General features: G+C 37.3%; 1 protein-coding gene across 1 annotated transcript; it reads right to left on the bottom strand.

Annotated features, from left to right (window-relative positions):
- Positions 1-6: 6 nt before the first annotated feature.
- On the bottom strand, positions 7-19553 carry erap1a (endoplasmic reticulum aminopeptidase 1a). The gene is made up of 18 exons (XM_052116770.1): positions 18682-19553; positions 18434-18572; positions 18216-18350; positions 17994-18114; positions 14833-14987; positions 12716-12829; positions 12180-12311; positions 11277-11408; positions 10365-10448; positions 9985-10142; positions 7737-7816; positions 7470-7653; positions 7245-7401; positions 4406-4590; positions 3713-3874; positions 748-888; positions 566-647; positions 7-489 (listed from the first exon to the last, which is right to left on the bottom strand). The coding sequence occupies exons 1-18, from the start codon at positions 19167-19169 to the stop codon at positions 340-342; spliced, it is 2799 nt and encodes a 932-aa protein (XP_051972730.1). The 5' UTR covers positions 19170-19553; the 3' UTR covers positions 7-339.
- Positions 19554-19631: the final 78 nt, after the last annotated feature.

The following is a 19631-nucleotide window of genomic DNA, read 5'->3' as shown; positions in this document are numbered from 1 at the left end:
GTTTTTTTTTCTCTTTGTAAAAATATTTATTTGAAATCCACAACTTTTATTGAAACCCGTGACATTAATACAATACTCTTGGCTCTGCTAGCTTCTAAACATCACAATGTAACAATATGGGTCATCCGTTTTGCTATCTGAAGTCTGTTTCCTATGAACACTGTTGTTGTATCTTCTTTCCTGAATGTTTAAGATTAGCAGGACATTTCCTTCAGCCAAATATGCTTCCAGTGTCAAGGCTTGTGTAAAGAAGACGCACACCCAAGGTGAAACCAAGTGCAGTCTGGGGGTCAAACAAAAGATGCACACTTTCAAAACCATCTGGATTTGTGAAGATACTCATGGACTGTGTGTGTCCAGCCAGGCTTTTAATAGCGGAACGTTTTTATCCATCCAGCGAACGTTTTCCTGGATTTTCTCCAGGGCCTGCTGAATACTGCGAAGTCTAGATCCCTGATCCTGAGCTAGTGAACTAAAGAACGACTGCACCTACAGGAACACAAATTAAGAATACTTGAGTTCAATTTGCATTCACACTTTTAGCAAGAATGAATCGATCAAGTACCTCTTGAAGCATTTCCCTGGTAGAATACTGATCCGTAATTCCAACTGCCATGCGAGATATTGCGGATGAACCGAGATCAAACCTGGAAGAAAATTCAATGATTAATATAATGATTCGTTTGAAAGTAATTCGCAATATCTCGGAATACCGATACACTCTGGAAGTTGGATGTTGGGGCACACTTTTTCACAAGTTTCCCCCAGTTGGTCTTCAGGAACTCCCATGCGAGTTTGTATCCTTTGGGGTTTTTACTGACACTGATGAGGAGTGACGGGAGATCTTGAGTTTTCAGAATCTGTCCTTTAATACTTCTTTCCAAAAGCCTAGAAAACAAGACAAAGAAAAGCTAAAGGGTCAGACAGTACCATTGTTGTACTGACACACTTATTATGATCTAAATAAAACTGCAATTTCAAAAATAAAATAAATCTTTTTGGGAATTTCTTCAAGTCTCCAGCATACATGAGAATTCCTGCAATACTGTTAAAGCATTCTAGGATGCACCGAATGAATTAGCTTGAGCTGAAATACAGGGGAGATTTAGTTTGGTCACTACATAATTCCTTTAGTGTTGTTTCTTAGTTTTGATTATTTTACTAGAATCAATTGAGGGAAACTGTAAAAATAAAAAAGACTTTTGATTGGCAGTTATTCTGACAGTTAATCTTATTTTACCACAGAAATGTGACCATGATGAGTTAAGAACTGATTCACCTTCACCTGTTCTATTTAAATGAGATGTTTAATTAGAGGTTGACCGATATTTCGTTTTTACAGATTAATGATGATGTCTGCAGACAGTTGCCGATAGTTTTTGTTTTTATTCCTCCATTCACACACACACACACACACACAAATATACACACACTCACAAATACACACTCACACACAAATACACACTAAAAAATATACACACACTCTCACACACACACACACACACACACACACATGTTGTGTTTCCATGTTTTCTGGGGACTTTCCATAGACATAATGGTTTTTATAATGTACAAACTTTATATTCTATCCCCTAAACCTAACCCTACCCCTAAACCTAACCCTCACAGAAAACTTTCTGCATTTTTACATTTTCAAAAAACATAATTTAGTATGATTTATAAGCTGTTTTCCTCATGGGGACTGACAAAATGTCCCCACAAGGTCAAAAATTTCGGGTTTTACTATCATTATGGGGACATTTGGTCCCCACAAAGTGATAAATACAGGCTCACAAATACGCACTAACAAATATACACACACACACACACACACACAAATACACACTCACAAATACTCACACACACACACTCACAAATATACACACAAACACACACACTCACTCACACAAATACACACTAACAAATATACACACACACACACACACACACAAATACACACTCACAAATATACACTAACAAATATACACACACACACACAAATACACACTCACAAATACTCACACACACGCACTCACAAATATACACAAACACACACACACTCACTCACGCAAATACACACACAAATATACACACTCACAAATACACAAACACAAATACAAACACACACACTCACACTAATACACACTAACAAATATACACTAACAAATATACACACACACACACTCACACACACAAATACACACTCACAAATACTCACACACACGCACTCACAAATATACACACAAACACACACACTCACACAAACACACACTAACAAATATACACTAACAAATATTCACACACACAAATACACACTCACAAATACTCACACACACGCACTCACAAATATACACACAAACACACACTCACAAATATACACACTCACAAATACACAAACACAAATATAAACACACACTCACTCACACAAATACACTCACACACTCAAATACACACACTCACAAATAAACACACACAAATGCACACATGCTCACATTCACAAATTCACACTCAATCACACACACACACAAATACACATACATACAAATACACACACACACATAAGCACACACAAATGCACACACACACACACACACACACAAATACAAATACACACACTCACAAATAAACACACACAAATGCACACTCAATCACACACACACACACAAATACACACACTCACAAATAAACACACACAAATGCACACATGCTCACATTCACAAATTCACACTCAATCACACACACACAAACACACATACGCTCACACACACTCATATACACACACGCACTCACTAACTCACGCACAAATTCACACTCACTCACTCACACAATCGCTGCACAGAGTAATTAAAAAATTATTTGTAATACGTGTCCAAACACAACAACAACATAAATGCAAGACAACACAAAGATGCAGTGTGGTTGTGTGTCTCCCTGCTGACATGCATGTTATGTGACACGTGTTCATGCGTGTGGTGAGTTACTCTCTCATCACCATGGCAACAGGTCGGCTGTGTATTGACAATATTCATCCATATTGTTTTCCTCCCAGTACATGCAACGCAAAATGCTGCTATATGGAAATGTGCTGCCTCAGCACATACATCGTGTCTCCAACTTCATATCTTTATAATAATAATAAACCTTATTTCTCATTAAAGCTCATCGGGTCAAGTATGTGTGTGTGTGTGTGTGTATATGTATATATATATGTGTGTGTATATATATACATATATATATATATATATATATATATATATATATAAACCATAAAAGCTTAAGTTGGTAAATAGTCAAATATAGGACACTGTAACGGAGCCAAGTCTCTGTCATTTCAAAATAAGAGTCCCTGGTTGTTCCGAGCTTCTTTATAGTTAAAAGTCCCACGTTATGCACCAAATCAGATTTCTGTGTCTGTGCCCAGCATACACTCTATTAATTGATTTTAAAAACGAATCGGCTGATTAATCGGTTATCAGCCTTTTCCACCAGTTTAGTTAACGGTATTGCCAAAATCCACTATCGGTCAACCTCTAATTCAAATGCTTTTACTTTTTAAGTAAGGCCTTTATTTATGCAATACAACTGTCAAATAGTTCACCTTCATCTGTAAATTAAAGGCCGGTCGCACAGGTTTGGGTGAAATGCCAATATCGCATGATGTCTCTACAGCTTCACGAGTGCAGCTGGCGTTTGTTGTGAAATCACGACTCACCAGTGAAGTTTGTGAGTTAGTGGACTGTACGAGAGAGACGCTTTTATCAGCCTCTTCTCAGACGGCGAGACAGACTGCTTGTATTTCTCCAACAGGAAGTCCCAGCCCTCATCCGAGCGTGCTCCTTCAGTGTACACCACCAAACTAATGTCAGTAGGCAGCCTGAACAAAAGGCATAACAATGGGTATGTTCAAAGTGGCATACTCCCCTCTATTCTTGAAAGTAGTGTGCAAAATAATTTCATGTTTTTACACAAAATTGGATATGAAAGGCAAAACGAGTCAGTGAGTAGCGTCTGAGGTAACTCGACACTACTCACTGAATTGAACATGCAACATTGTGAGGTCATGTGATACAAAGTAGCATTCTACAGTTTGAAATGCGGAATGTTGCATTCTGCACATTGTTTCACATTCCATGTAAAAAAATAAAAAAGCAGGGTGTTACAAATCAGAAAATGTAAAAAAAATGATATATATATATATATATAAAGACACTTAATACAAAATCTATATTTTTTGGAGTAGTTTTTTAAATAAATAATTTATAAAAATTTTACAAATGGGGGTCTGTCACAAGGGGATCATCATATTTGTGGAGCTATGTATAGAAAACTACACTGTGCAGTATTCTAGTATTTAATCCTGAACAAAACCCAAACTAAATGTGTTATATTGTGGTATAACTCTTACCACATTTTGCCGTCTGACTCTCTCCACTTCTGAAAGAGTTCTGTCGCGGTTCTGACGCAGGGCGGGTAACGGCGCACACATGCGAACAACAGCAGATAGTTCCTGAGCACCCGCTCCGATACAGACCCTTCATCTGTCCAATTCTGACTGTCAATCAATCTCTTGAATAACTTCACTAAATAACCCTGTTAAAGAATGTGCCAGAATATTTCAAGTGTACTACAGAGGCCCCAAAATGTATCTGGACATTTAAGTCACACTTAGAAATGTCTGAATGTCATTGCATTGGTGTTTCTTATAGAGCCAGAAAGCACAAGCAAAACATTTGACCAAAATACATTCTTGAAATGAACAATAGATGATATACTAAAAATGGAAACCATACGAATTGTTATGGAGGACAAAACCTGCAAAAATAATAAATAAATACATAAATAAATACATTTAATAATAAGAAAATAAATGTCTTGATAAAACAAATATAATTCGTTTTTAATGAAAGTTATTCCTGAATTTATTTTTGTAGACTTTGTTTCCTTTATTTATTATTTTCTCCTTTTTATTCTTTCATTTGTTTTTTATTATTATTTATTTATGCATTCATTTATTTTTATATTTTTTTATTCCCACATGTATTTATTTCCATATTTAAATATTCCCACATGTATTTATTTCTATATTTAAATATTCCCACATGTATTAATTTCTATATTTAAATATTCCCACATGTATTTATTTCCATATTTAAATATTCCCACCTGTATTTATTTCCATATTTAAATATTCCCACCTGTATTTATTTCCATATTTAAATATTCCCACATGTATTTATTTCCATATTTAAATATTCCCACCTGTATTTATTTCCATATTTAAATATTCCACCTGTATTTATTTCCATATTTAAATATTCCCACATGTATTTATTTCCATATTTAAAAATTCCCACCTGTATTTATTTCCATATTTAAATATTCCCACATGTATTTATTTCCATATTTAAATATTCCCACATGTATTTATTTCCATATTTAAATATTCCCACCTGTATTTATTTCCATATTTAAATATTCCCAACTGTATTTATTTCCATATTTAAATATTCCCACATGTATTTATTTCCATATTTAAATATTCCCACCTGTATTTATTTCCATATTTAAATATTCCCAACTGTATTTATTTCCATATTTAAATATTCCCACATGTATTTATTTCCATATTTAAATATTCCCACCTGTATTTATTTCCATATTTAAATATTCCCAACTGTATTTATTTCCATATTTAAATATTCCCACATGTATTTATTTCCATATTTAAATATTCCCACCTGTATTTATTTCCATATTTAAATATTCCCACCTGTATTTATTTCCATATTTAAATATTCCCACCTGTATTTATTTCCATATTTAAATATTCCCACCTGTATTTATTTCCATATTTAAATATTCCCACATGTATTTATTTCTATATTTAAATATTCCCACATGTATTTATTTCCATATTTAAATATTCCCACATGTATTTATTTCCATATTTAAATATTCCCACATGTATTTATTTCTATATTTAAATATTCCCACATGTATTTATTTCCATATATAAATATTCCCACGTGTATTTATTTCTATATTTAAATATTCCCATGTGTATTTATTTCCATATTTAAATATTCCCACGTGTATTTTTTCCATATTTAAATATTCCCACATGTATTAATTTCCATATTTAAATATTCCCACATGTATTTATTTAAAATATTTAAATATTCCCACATGTATTTATTTAAAATATTTAAATATTCCCATGTGTATTTATTTCTATATTTAAATATTCCAACATGTATTAATTTTTACATTTATTCTTACATTTCTGTCTCTTGTATGATAATTATGTGGGCGTGTCCTGCTCACCATTGGTTTATTGTAGACTGAAGCGTGTGCTCGATTACGCTTGACTTGTTTTGATGTGATGTCAGGTCATAGTCATATCGTGTAAACTAAAGCTTTTTGTGGGGCTAAAACATAAGAGCTTTAGTCAATCCAAGATGTATTGGTTATACTACAATCACAAAATAAATGGGGAGCTGTTTCTTCAACAAAACCACAAAATGAGCAAGTTTCATAAATGATATGATTTAACCTTATTTTTCAACTTAGCGAATGAAGTCGATAACAACACATCAAATGACTATGTTTCATTTAGAGTAGTGATGCTTATTGATGTTTTAGGAGAGCTGTAGGCCGGTATGAATGTCGAAGCACATCCTAAATTCTTAGACTCTCTGCAAAACGTTTCCCTGCATATTCTAAATCTGTGCGAGTCAGAGTGTGCTACGGTGGGACGTCCATCTTATTTACTTTCGATAAGTGCTATTGAGCTCTCAACCAATGATGCACTGGAGCTCCACAAGGACCGCCTCCCTCATTTCCATGTTGCACACAGAAAAGTCAAAATAAATACATGTATAAATACATAAATATATATGGGAATATATAAATATGGAAATAAATATATGTGGGAATAAATAAATATAAAAATAAATAAAAACAATGCAAAATAAATATAGAAAATAATAAAGGAATAAAGTCATCCGATAATAAATTCAGGAATAAATTTCATTAAAAACGAATTATATTAGTTTTATCAAGACATATATTCCTTTATTTATTTTTTTATTATTACATGTATTTATTTATTATTTTTGCAGGTTTGGGCCTCCATAAATTGTGGCACCTATTGTGCAAATGCAATGACATTTTTAGGTGTGCCGTGCATGTACAAATACGGCTTTATCTCAAACTGGAAAATGCGTCACTTTTAAAAGCACAACCTTCAGCTGATTCTCCAGTTGCACCATGTCTCTCTTCTCCATCAGTTTGTAGAGTGGCACCAGTTCGCTGAAGCCCTGTGTTACTGGCACGATCTCAGTCTCTTCACTGAGATACACACTCAGATCCAGAGCTTTATCCAGACCGACTTTCTCAACGCTGAAGAAAGAGTGGGAACATGAATTTGAATGTCAATGACATTATATATCATACTGAACTTCTCTCACCTGACCAGCTGGAAGATGTCGTGGATGAGGCTGGCTCTGTCGTTACTGCTGAACACAGTGTGATCCAGCTGGAGTTGGTTGATCAAAGCGTCCCAGCCCCCCGACTCATAATGTACGATATAATACCCCCGCAGACCCACGTTGAATTTGATCCATTCCACCTCCTCTGACAGGTATAACACATCTGCGAGTAAAGCATCAGCTCAGAAAGCGTTTCTGGAGTGCAAATATTTGGGTTGGTTTAATGTTTGTTGGTGAGGTACACACCTTCTTTACTTTTCAACAGGAAACGCTGGACTGCACGACTGTGACTGGTGATGTAAGTCAAAGGGACTTGCCAAAGGAATCTTACAGCAAGAGATTAAATGTATACAAAAAAATGAATATTAGCCTTAGATCAAAATAGTATACTACCAAACTACTGTAAATGGTGGTGGTGGGTAAAAATATAGATTTCCCGATGCATCGCAATGTGCAACCTCTGATACAATGAGAGGAAATCACTCGCTTTTGCAAACAAATTTCACACTATGCCACTAAAAATGTATATATTTGGCAACCGGCTGGTAAATGTTCAGATTTCACTCAGCAGTAATTGTAAATATAGTGGTGAAGTGTTCAGCAGCGAGATCCTTTAACTGCATGTTGAGAGTAAAAGTTGTTCCATGTCCAAAGACGAGATCCACACAACCCATTTGTCATTGAATAATGTCTCTTTTAATACCCTTTCTGTTCTCTGCAGTCAGTTGTTGATCAAAACAACCAAAATAAACATTTAATTCTAATCAGACATAGGACTGATGAGATAAAGCCGTTCGAGTCTCTCTATAACTTGCGCTAATTTACTGATGCTCTTAACAGAAATGCTGTATTTCCTTAAAGAGACAGTAGCGGTTTTTAGCACATGTTCAACAAATCAATGTAATCACCTGTAAATAGTACAAATTAAATAATATATGCTATATAATAACATACAAACTGAATACATTGATTTGATCATTTTTAAAAAGCTAAAATTTGATCAAAATGATGAAAAACTAATCAAATATAATTATTAAAATTAACTGTACTCCTGTATAATTAACAGCATTAGCTGGGAGATCATTTATTTCATATATAAGCAAAAGGGACATTATAGCGGAAATATACCCATATGAATCGATATTGCTTGCGAATTGGAATTGGATCGGGAAATCTGTATCGATACCCAGCCCTAGTAAATAGTAAGCTAATTTCTGAATGGCCAACTACATTTGCCAAAATGTGCGACGAATGAACCAGAAGTAAATAAACAAAAAAAAAATTTTTTTTTTTTTCATATTATTTGTAACTTATTTATATTTTTGTATTAACATTTTCATATGATTATTATTATTATTTTTGTATCTTATTAATATTATTTTAACATTTAAAATATATATATTTAATAATTATAATATATTTTATAGGGCTGTCAATTTAACACGTTAATTCAGCGCGATTCATTTTATTAAAAATAACACGTTAAAAAAATTTACGCAATTAATCGCACTTCCCCCGGACCGTAATAAGGAAGATTCCTGAGAAATGCAAGCTTGTAGTACCACCTGTTTACTCCAGAGGGCAGTAAGTGAAACTTCAGCTGTATGGCAATGCGCAGTTTATACAGTGAAGAAAACAACACAGACATGCGTTACGTTCTTGCATTCAAAACACTTGATGTAGCATAAATTCAAACTAAGGGATTGTGATCATACACACCCGGTCCCTTATCAGGCTAATCAAGCCTCCGAGAGGGATAAAGGCCGACGGCGGAGGATTATGCGGGAGAGAGAGATAGTTTACGGACATGTCTGTCATGTGTGTGTTTTGTCTTTTTAAGTTTATCATTAAAAATATTATTTATATTGACAAGCTGGTTCTCGCCTCCTCCTTTCCATTGACTTATTTACAACTATATTTAACTTGACACAGTGACCTAAAAATTTTTTATTTTTATGACGCAACGCACCCGAGACACTGCACAAGCATGTCTGATGCAGGTGTAAATTCACGGGTCCTTAAACAAGCCCTCATAATAAATCACCAACTGATTATGATCAATAATATGGTAATAAACAATACATTGTATTCTAAAGCCGCTTTTTATATTGTCTTATCAATGATGAACTCTTCTGCCACAAGAATGAAATGCATTTTAATTATCTGAATATTTTGTATTATTTAAATAATATATAATTTTGTAAATATTTATAGATATCTATGTATAATTATTTCATCATTATATATTTCATTATTGTTATATGAGGGCCTTTCTCAGCAAATATATGTATATGCGATTAAATGCACTTAACTTACCGGGACACCATGTAATTAATTTGATTAAAAATTTTAATCGATTGACAGCCCTAATTTTTTACAAAAAACTGCATTACAAAAAAAAGCCAATATGTATGTATTTCCAGGATGAACTAAACATGCAACATAATGAGGTCTTCTATTCCAAACATAGTCTAAAACAAATAACAGTACCTACTTTGAACTATTTAAAGACTTTTCTCCTTTAAGGAAGCGCTCCTGCTTCAGGCTGACTTCTCGACCTTTGACCTCAACAGTGATCAAAGGAAACCCCTCTTGTAATGTCCAGGTGTCCATGATTGCTCTCACGTCGACACTGTCCTCCATGAACCATTTCTGCGGATACAGGATTTCTTATTTATAAGGTTTGATCAATTAGTTGTTTGGTTTATGGTTCATATTTAATGTAAATGACTGTTAATGGATTGTGCACAGAGAGATGACTTACAAAATGTTTTTTAAAAGGATGAGAATGTTAAGCTTTCATAGTGTAGGTACTTAAAATTGATAAAAACAATAAATTATTACTACGGGTAAATTATTTAATGCATCACTCACAGAGGCCGGAGTTTCAGCACTGTTTTTGGAACAGAAGCCATCCATTTTTAGCCGTCCAGAATCCGTTCCATCAGAGGTACAGATCTGAATGCAAAAGAAAATTCTGTCACCCTCATGTCATCCCAGATGTGTATAACTTTCTTTCTTCTGCTGGACACAAATGAAGATTTTTAGAAGAATATTTCAGTTCTGTAGGTCCATATAATACAAGTCAACAGGGTTCAACTTTGAAGCTCAAATAAGCAAATAAATGCAGCATAAAAGTAATCCATAAGACTCCAGTGGTTTAAACCATGTCTTCAGAAGAGATATGATAGGTGTGGGTGAGAAACAGATCAATATTTAAGTAATTTTTGACTGTAAATCTCCACTTTCACTTTCACATCCTTCACCTTTTGTATTTGGTGATTTGCATTCTTTGTGCATATCGCCACCTACTGGGAAGAGAGAAGAATTTATAGTAAATAAAGTACTAAATATTGATTTGTTTCAGAAACATGGATTTAACCACTGCAGTCATATGGATTACTTTTATGCTGCCTTTATGTGCTTCTTGGAGCTTCAAAGTTTTGGTCACATTCACTTTCATTGTATGGACCTACAGAGCTGAAATAGTCTTCTAAAAATCTTTGTTTGTGTTCAGCAGAAGAAAGAAAGTCATACATGTCTGGGATGACATGAGGGTGAGTAAATGATGATACAATTTTATTTTTAGGTGCACTGTCTCTTTAAGTCTTCTGAAGCCATACAAAACCTTTTTGTGAGGGAAAAACTGCATCAAAATACATCATGCATCAAAAAATGTCATATGGGTTTACAAAATCATGAGGGTGAGCAAATGATGACAGAATGTTAATTTTTGGGTAAACTAAAAATGCAGTGTTATGACACAGTAAGTACATGTTTACTCACATTTGTCAGACTTTCCCAAAGGTGAGTGTTCACAGTGTTCTGGTAGCTGTGTCTCTTCAGGTAGAGTATAATACCATACTTGAAAGCCTCAGGGGTCAGGAAATCCCTCAGCATGTTTAAAATACAAGCTCCCTTAAGAGATGATCAATTACAAATTAGTTATTTTCAAACAAAGTCACAATGGACCCTTTTCAAATACTGTGATGAAGCACTTCCGCCTTATTTAACATAAATCTAGTACACTTTTGTATTATTTATTAGGACTGGGTATTGATAAGATTTCCTGATCCATTTCATTTTGATATCGATTTATATGGATGGGTATAATGTCCATTTTAGAAGGGACCTTCTAACTAGGTACAGCATTAATTATTTTTGGACTATTGTATTATATAAACAATTATATGTAATCAATCAATGAATATGATATATAAATATGATTATAATGCATTTATTACATGTTAATTGTTTAATTTCATACTTTGTACTATTTACAAGCATTTACATAAAAAAACCGGTACTGTCTCTTTAAGAAAATCGGCATTTCTGTAAAGAGCTTCTATAGATGAGCGCATGTTAATGAGAAAAGACTCAAACGGCTTTATCTCATGCCTGCACACAGAAAGAGTCAAACCAAACTTTTCTCTATTATTTGTTTTCTTTTGGAAAGTCGTGGAAATGTAATGGGTGGAAGCAGATTTTTCCTTTTGCTGTTGGAGCAAATGGGATTGCAAAAATAATATTTGCTGTGGTCTCTCATTCACCACTACAGAAGTTTGGCATGCTATACTTTACTTCCGCGTTCTAACCTAAGAAATGTGAAAAGGGTCCATACTGTGGACCAAATCATTCAGGAAGACATCAACTATAAGACTACTACAGGGAGCCACATTGCCGGTGTACCTTCTGGTAGGAAACATCATCAAACATCTCACTGATTTCTGCAGGATTCTCCACCGGTGTGGAAATGGGGTGCGAGGAGCTTAAAGAATCCACTGACATGGCTGTGAAGCACTTTTCCAGGAAATAATCATCCTGAAACACATTTGTGCACCATTATTCCATTTCAAACATGCCAATGACACATTATATATCAGCCATTCTCGCCTACAGCAGGGGATTTCCAACTTTTCCATGATCCACTTGCGAGGTCCCCCAGCTATTTATTTGAATGTATAATGTTACATTTATAATGTGTTACAAAAAGTAACTTCATAAGTAAGTCATCAGACCCTAGTTTGAAACCCACTGTTCTACAATACCATATCACAATCTCAACTGCTGTATTAAAGGAAGAGTTCACCCAAAAATGAAAATCCCTTCCACGGAAGAAAGTCATTTGAGTTTGGAACAACATGAGGGTGAGTAAATGATGACAGCATTTTTATTTTTGGGTGAACTATCCCTTTAAATTAATTTGTAAATATTGGTGGTCTCACCACTTGCAGTTCAGGGTGGGTGATGTTGACAGACACAAATTCCATGAACTTGGCAAATCCCTCATTTAACCACAGGTCATTCCACCAGTGCATGGTTACCAGGTTTCCAAACCACTGGACAAAAGATGAATAAACATAAACAACAACAACAACAACAACGTTCACCTTCATGTTGAATCAGTGCCTTTATTACAAGGCTCTCTGGAGTACTTGATTCTGACAGGTCAATCACAGCAATCTGTGGTCAAATACAGTATTTTTGAATCATGGTGCTAAACTGTGCAGTGCTGTGAAAAAGTATTTGCCCCTTCCTGATATCTTCTATTTTTTCATACTAAATTCTTTAGATCTTTAAACGAGATATAACATAAAACTACGGCTACATGGTAAACACAAAATACAGTTTTCAAATATATATATATATTTTGTAATTGCAGCAAAAATGTTATCCAACACCTATGTGAAAAACTAACTGCCCCTTAAACTTAATAGCTGGTTGCGTCACCTTTAGCAGCAACAACTGCAACAAATGCTTCCGATATCTGGAGATCAGTCTTTCACAACGCTGTAGTTTTCATTTCAGAACATTAGTTCAGCCACATTGGAGGGTTTTCGAGGATGAACTGTCCATTTAAGGTCCTGCCACAGCATCTCAATCAGGTACAAGTCAGGACTTTGACTAGGCCACTCCAAACTTTAATTTAGCTTCTTTTGAGCCATTCAGAGGTGGACTTACTCCTGTGCTTTGGATCATTGTCTTGTGCACAATCCAGTTGCGCTTGAGCTTCAACTCTGGACTGATGACCAGACGCTCTCCTTTAGGATTTACTGGTCAAGAGCAGAATTCATGTTTACCTCAATTATTGCAAGTCGCCCTGAAGCAGCAAAGCATCCCCACACCATCACACTGCCACCACCGTGCTTGACCGTAGGTATGATGTTCTTTTTGTGGAATTCTGTGTTTGATTTACGCCAGATATAACGGGACCCCTGTCTTCCAAACAGTTCCACTTTCGACTCATCAGTCCACAGAACATTCTCCCAAAAGCTTTGAGGATCATCAAGGTGTGTTCTGGCAAAAATCAGACAAGCCTTAATGTTCTTCTGGGTTAGCAGTGGTTTTCACCTCGCCACTCTTCCATGGATGGCATTTTTGCCCAGTGTCTTTCTGATAATGGAGTCATGTGACTGTGACCTTTATTGATGTGAGAGGCCTGCAGTTCCTTGGATGTTGTCTTTGGCTTTTGTCTGACTTCCTGGATGAGTCGTCGCTGTGCTCTTGGAGGAATTCTGGAAGGTCGGCCACTTCTGGGAAGGTTCACTACTGTGAAAAGTCCTCCATTTGGAGATAATGACTCTCTGTCTCTGTCTGCGGTTCTTTGGAGTTCCAGAGCCTTTAAAATAGCTTTGTAACCCTTCCCAGACTGATATATTTCAATCACCTTTTTCCTCATCATTTCTGGAATTTCGTTCGACCTTGGCATGCTGAGCTACTGGGTGAGACCTTTTAGCCGACTTCATGCTGCTGAAGCAGTTGTTGTTATTTAGATGTTGATTTGGTTGAACATGGGTGGCAGTAATCAGTTCTGGGTGTGTCTAGTCCAGCTGAACCCAATTATAAATGCAGTTTCATAGATTTGGGGATTTAGTAACTAAGGGGGGCAAATACTTTTTCACACAGGCCCAGTTGGTATTGGATAACCTTTTTGCTTCAATAAATAACATTATAATTTAAAAACTGTATTTTGTGTTTACTCAGTTTGCTTTTGTTTGAATTTTTGAAACAATTCAGTGTGAAATATTCATAAAAACAGTAGAAATCAGGCAAATCATTTTTCACAGCACTGTAAGGTGGATTTCCTAAATAGATGTGCTTGTTTCATGTCTCTCATATTACATGGTCTCTTGGCACATAATCAAATAATTTAAAATATAATCAACATTTCTTTTTTTGTTCTTTTGGTAATAAGCAGTGTACAAAGTGTGATAATGCACAGTCAGCCAGTCATTTTCACAAACCTTCAGGGTGACACATCAGGGTTTATTTTGCGATAATAAACACAGGCTGACTGTACATTACCCTGTTCTTATATTGAATCAGTAATTGAGATCTCAACCTGGTGGGCGAGTTCATGGGCAATGACTTTGGTGATGCCTTGTTTGTCAGAGGAAGAGGATTTCTCAGGGTCAAAGAGCAAACCAGACTCTCTGTATGTCGACAGCCCCCAGTTCTCCATGGCACCTGACTGGAAATCTGGGATCGCTGCAAGATCTGCAAGGATAAAGGGTATTTATATCCAAAAACTGAGGAGGATGAATATTCTGATTACAACTTCTAACTGCATTGCAGATTAAAAGCAGATATTTTGTAATATTGTGTGTGTCTCCAACTTCATATCTTATTCCTCATTAAACCACATCTGGTGAAATATCTCTATATTAAAAACTCTTCATTTGGTGAATATATAGGCTATAAAAAGCATAATTTGGTTAATAATTCATTTTAACTGTAACTAGAGCAATTAACTGTAAATAAAGCATTGTAACTAGACCAAGTCTCCATCATTTCTTAATAAGAGTCTCTGGTGTATTTTGGGCTTGATAATGGTTAAAAGCCCCGTGTTATTTACCAGATCCTAATTTTTTCTGGTTGTTTATTGAGACATTGGTTGAACAGTAAACTGGCAGCCAATAAATCAGTTATTGCCTTTCCCACCAGCTTAGTTATTGGTATAGGCAAAATCCACTATCGGTCAATCTCTAATATGCACACTAAAGTTTTACCATTTTGACTAGTGGTCGGCCGATATGGGATTAGTCATCAGTATCGGCAAAATCCACTATCGGTCAACCTATAATATGCACACTAAAGTTTTACCATTTTGACTAGTGGTCAGCCGATATGCAATTAGTCATCGTTATCGGCAAAATCCACAATCGGTCAACCTATAATATGCACACTATTCATGGCCTCCTTCTTGGTAGCTGAGAGCGAATACAGCCGTCTCCGAGAAGGCGAGGTGCCAGAAAGCAATTCAAACACACAGTCATACAGGCGATGAGGAGGAAGGGTCGCGGTACAGGACACTACCCTTAAGTAATAGTATGTCAACGGTACTCTGGATAAATCCACCGGTTCATCCTGTAATGAAACACAAGACAGGACAGGGGAGACAGCAAAAATAAGACAGTAAAAAAAGAGTAAGGACTCCAAGCAAGAACAGTGTTGGTTGACCAGGTTGTACGTTACCAAGCAAGAATGCCCCAACACTACCAATGGAGATTGGATCAGGTAAAAGGACAACTGCGCCGTATGATTTCCAGAGATTAAGGTGACTGGGATGGTGGAATGGGGGATGTTAGACAGGGGCGTGCCACTGAGGGTGTGGGCGGTGATAGATTCATCCAACTAGACCGAAGGAAGCCGCCATTTGTAAGCCAAGTCTATGACCATAATGTTCCATTTGGCTCTGGAATCTACCTAGACTGTGTGACGGTAGATCCATACTGCAGCCGGGCAGGGAGAAGTGTACAAGGTCCGGCTTTGTCAAAGGTGTTGCAATCGCCAGTAATCCCCTTCCCACTGACGAGTGGTGTCTTTTACCAGACAGGGAGCAGAGAAATTACCAGCCGGGCACAATGAAATTGTAGTGTATTAATGAGGCGTCACTGCTTCTCCTTACGTGAAATCTGAGTTCTCCTGACTTGCATTGGCTCTGTGTCGGCCGTGACTTAGCTGAAGTAGCGGACCGGACAGCATGGCCAGGCTTTGATCGACTCGGATAGACAGATCCACCAAATTGTCGAAGCATGGAGGCTTCCAAAGGATAGATTTCGTCCTGGATGTCGTCGGAAAGCCCATGCAGAAACCGGTCCCACATGGCGTGGTCATTCCACTCACAAGAAGCAACCAGGGTGTGAAACTCGATAGCATAATCTGAGACTCGTAGATCTCCTTGAGACAGTCTGAATAAGACCATCGCTGTCTCCCGACCTTGAGCTGAGCGATCAAAAACTCGGCGGAGCTCTGTGGAGAAAGCGTGTAAAGAGGCGCAACAGGGATGTCTGTTCTCCCATATGGCGGTCCCCCATTCACTGGCTCTTCCGGTGAGAAGTGTGATCACCCAAACCAACTTCATTGTCTCCAAAAGGAAAGCAGAGGGCTGTAACGTAAAGAACAGGGAACATTGTGAAAGTAATATACTACAGGATCCCGCCTCACCTGAAAAAGGGGTTTGAGGAGGGATACGAGCCACTGAGCGCCCAGAAACGTGGAGAACTGCCGGAGCCGGTAAGGGTGCTTCCTGAGTGGGACCAGCATCAGGAGGTAGGCGGAGTTGTTGAACGACAGATTTGAGCTCAGTGAGCTGCAACACCATCATCACCAGAGCCCAGTTAGAAGAGGAGATTTGATCCTGCTGACGTCCCAGTAAAGCTCCCTGCTGAGAGAGGGTGGAGCGAAGAGCAGATTTCTCCGCTGGGTCCATCGGGGCTACATTTTTCTGTCAGAGTGCAAGAGCGAGACAAAGATACCCAAGAGCAGAGGAACAGTTCAAAGGATTTATTAACAATAAGTAATAACTTCCACTGTGCTGGCGAAGACTGAGGATCCTGTCACCGGCTGCAGTTGCGGGGAGGAGTTTGAGGATGTGTGCGCGCCATGGCCAAGCAAGGAGCGTTGTGGAAGTCAGGAGCAGATTAATTGGAATCCTCCATTGAAGTTTAATGAGGTGCAGAGAACAATGCCCCGCAGACTGGAAAGCAATCACTCTCCCAACACTCACAGACAAGGAGTCCTCCGTTGAAGACTCGTGAGCACAGAAAGCAAGCGAACAGCAAACTGGAAGGCATCCACACTCCCGACATGCGGGCAGAGATGGGCAACTAAACAGATACACGAGACAGGACCAACTAGGCAGAGAGAGTGAGGTAAGTTACTTCACATCAAACAATAATCTAGCAAAGATACTGAGAACACGAAGGGCATAAGTAGGGAGTCAATCAGTGGAGAAACAGGTGCTGCTAGCACACTAATAAGTGGCATGATCAGTGTTCCCCTAGAAACATTCAATGTTCCCATGGAAACATTAATCATGCATGCCAGAAGCACTTGCGAGACATGAGAGAAAATAAAAAAACACACAGACTAAACCGACAAACTCACAGGAGCCGTGATATGAAATGAAAATGGCCTAATATCAGAGATTAGTCAGTTCTGATAGATACTGATTAGTCTATCAATTAGTTTGACCAGTAGTTATGATACCCTCACACTCACCGTGTTTAGGAAGTGGATACGGGATGTCAAAATATTCATCGTAGAAGTCCAGGAGTGTGACGGCCGTGTTCAGGGCATATTCCGCCTGATTGATCTTCTCAGGAACCGTGTACACTGATATCTACATTAAGATTCAAGTCATTATTGAGTAAATTGAATGGGCAGTTTTATTAAGCCTTGAGCTTAATGATAATATAATTAAAATGCTAATGGGAAACTTGCCTCGACTCCATGTTGGCTTTTCTTACTAATGGAGTGGAAGTCGCAGATGATGAAGGCCACTAGGTAGGTGCTCATCTTCACAGTTGTGTCAAAATGATCCTCCAGTAGACCGTTACCAAGTTCAACAGTTCTCAACTGAAAAACATAGTGGACAATGTAAACATTTTAACATCAGCTTCTGTTATAATTGAGAAACCAGAGGATTTAATTATGTGTACCTTGGGCATGTTGGATATGGAAATGTGCCTTGACTCTCTTTTTATGTGTATGGTGAAGTTGGCTTTGAACGCTGGTTCATCAAAGCAAGGGAAGGCAGCCCGAGCATGTGTTGCTTCAAACTGAGTGGATGCCAATGTCCTGTAGGTATAAAACTCTTAAATGTGAAGGTTTTTGACCTTCAAAGTAAGGAGTATGATTATTGTTAGTGATACTATGCAATGAATCACCAATGTAGAGGTTGTCTTACCTGACCTCTCCACTGCGTGTGGTGTATGTGCTTTTATAAAACCCATGAAAACTGTCAGACAAGTTGGCCGAGAACTCCAATTGCACTACATGGCTTCCTTTCTCAAATGTGAAGCCACTGAAGAAGAGAGCTATCTGTTCATAGGGTTCAAACCCAGTGACTTCAAGTTCTTGAGGATGTACGGGACCAAAGAGCAAAGCTCTGGAGATCTGGAGGTTCTTACTGTGGAGGATGATAGCTCTGGTGTCCTCTTCTACCTCCAGGAGGATCTGAACTACTCCAGTGTAGGTCAAAGAGGTCAGGTTAGGGTGTATGAGGAGGTCATAATGTTGAGGTTTCACAGTTTCAGCCAACCTCATCTTGTCCCAGGGGAAAGGCAGCACATTTGTGTCCATGTTGACAGATGCCCCATGGTTGCCAACAACAATAACACAGAATAAAATAGCAAATCTGAGGCAGCTTAAATACCAAGACTTGGTGAAGTGCATCTTGATGCTAGAACTGATCGTTCAAATGACGTTTAAATGGGCTATCAATGGCACACATAGACACTGTTTTTTAGTCTTTGCACGTCACAAAGGGGGAAAAAAAAACACAAAAATGATACAATACGTTTAACTTTGCAACTGAGTTGTGCTGGGGGGAAAAATATATTAAAGTTTCGAACGAACGAACCTGTGCGTGATTTCCGGATGTTTAAATGAAAGTGAAACTACGCAGCTGCCACTCGAAATATCATATATCCTGGTGTGTAATAGCTATAGTTTGCATTTTACATGCTAGGAAAAAACAAAGTTTCAAACACATTGCATTGTGTATATGGGACGTTAACTTTGCGTATATACCGTATGTGCTGCAAGTAAACTGCGACTTCTACTATGACGAAGGTTTGGCTCATGAATATTAATTACGCAACTTGACGTTCTCATGGTAGGTCTATTGGATTGGCT

The sequence above is a fragment of the Xyrauchen texanus genome, chromosome 44, assembly GCF_025860055.1.
Source record: "Xyrauchen texanus isolate HMW12.3.18 chromosome 44, RBS_HiC_50CHRs, whole genome shotgun sequence".
Taxonomy (NCBI): domain Eukaryota; kingdom Metazoa; phylum Chordata; class Actinopteri; order Cypriniformes; family Catostomidae; genus Xyrauchen; species Xyrauchen texanus.
This window is presented reverse-complemented; position numbering and strand designations above follow the sequence as displayed.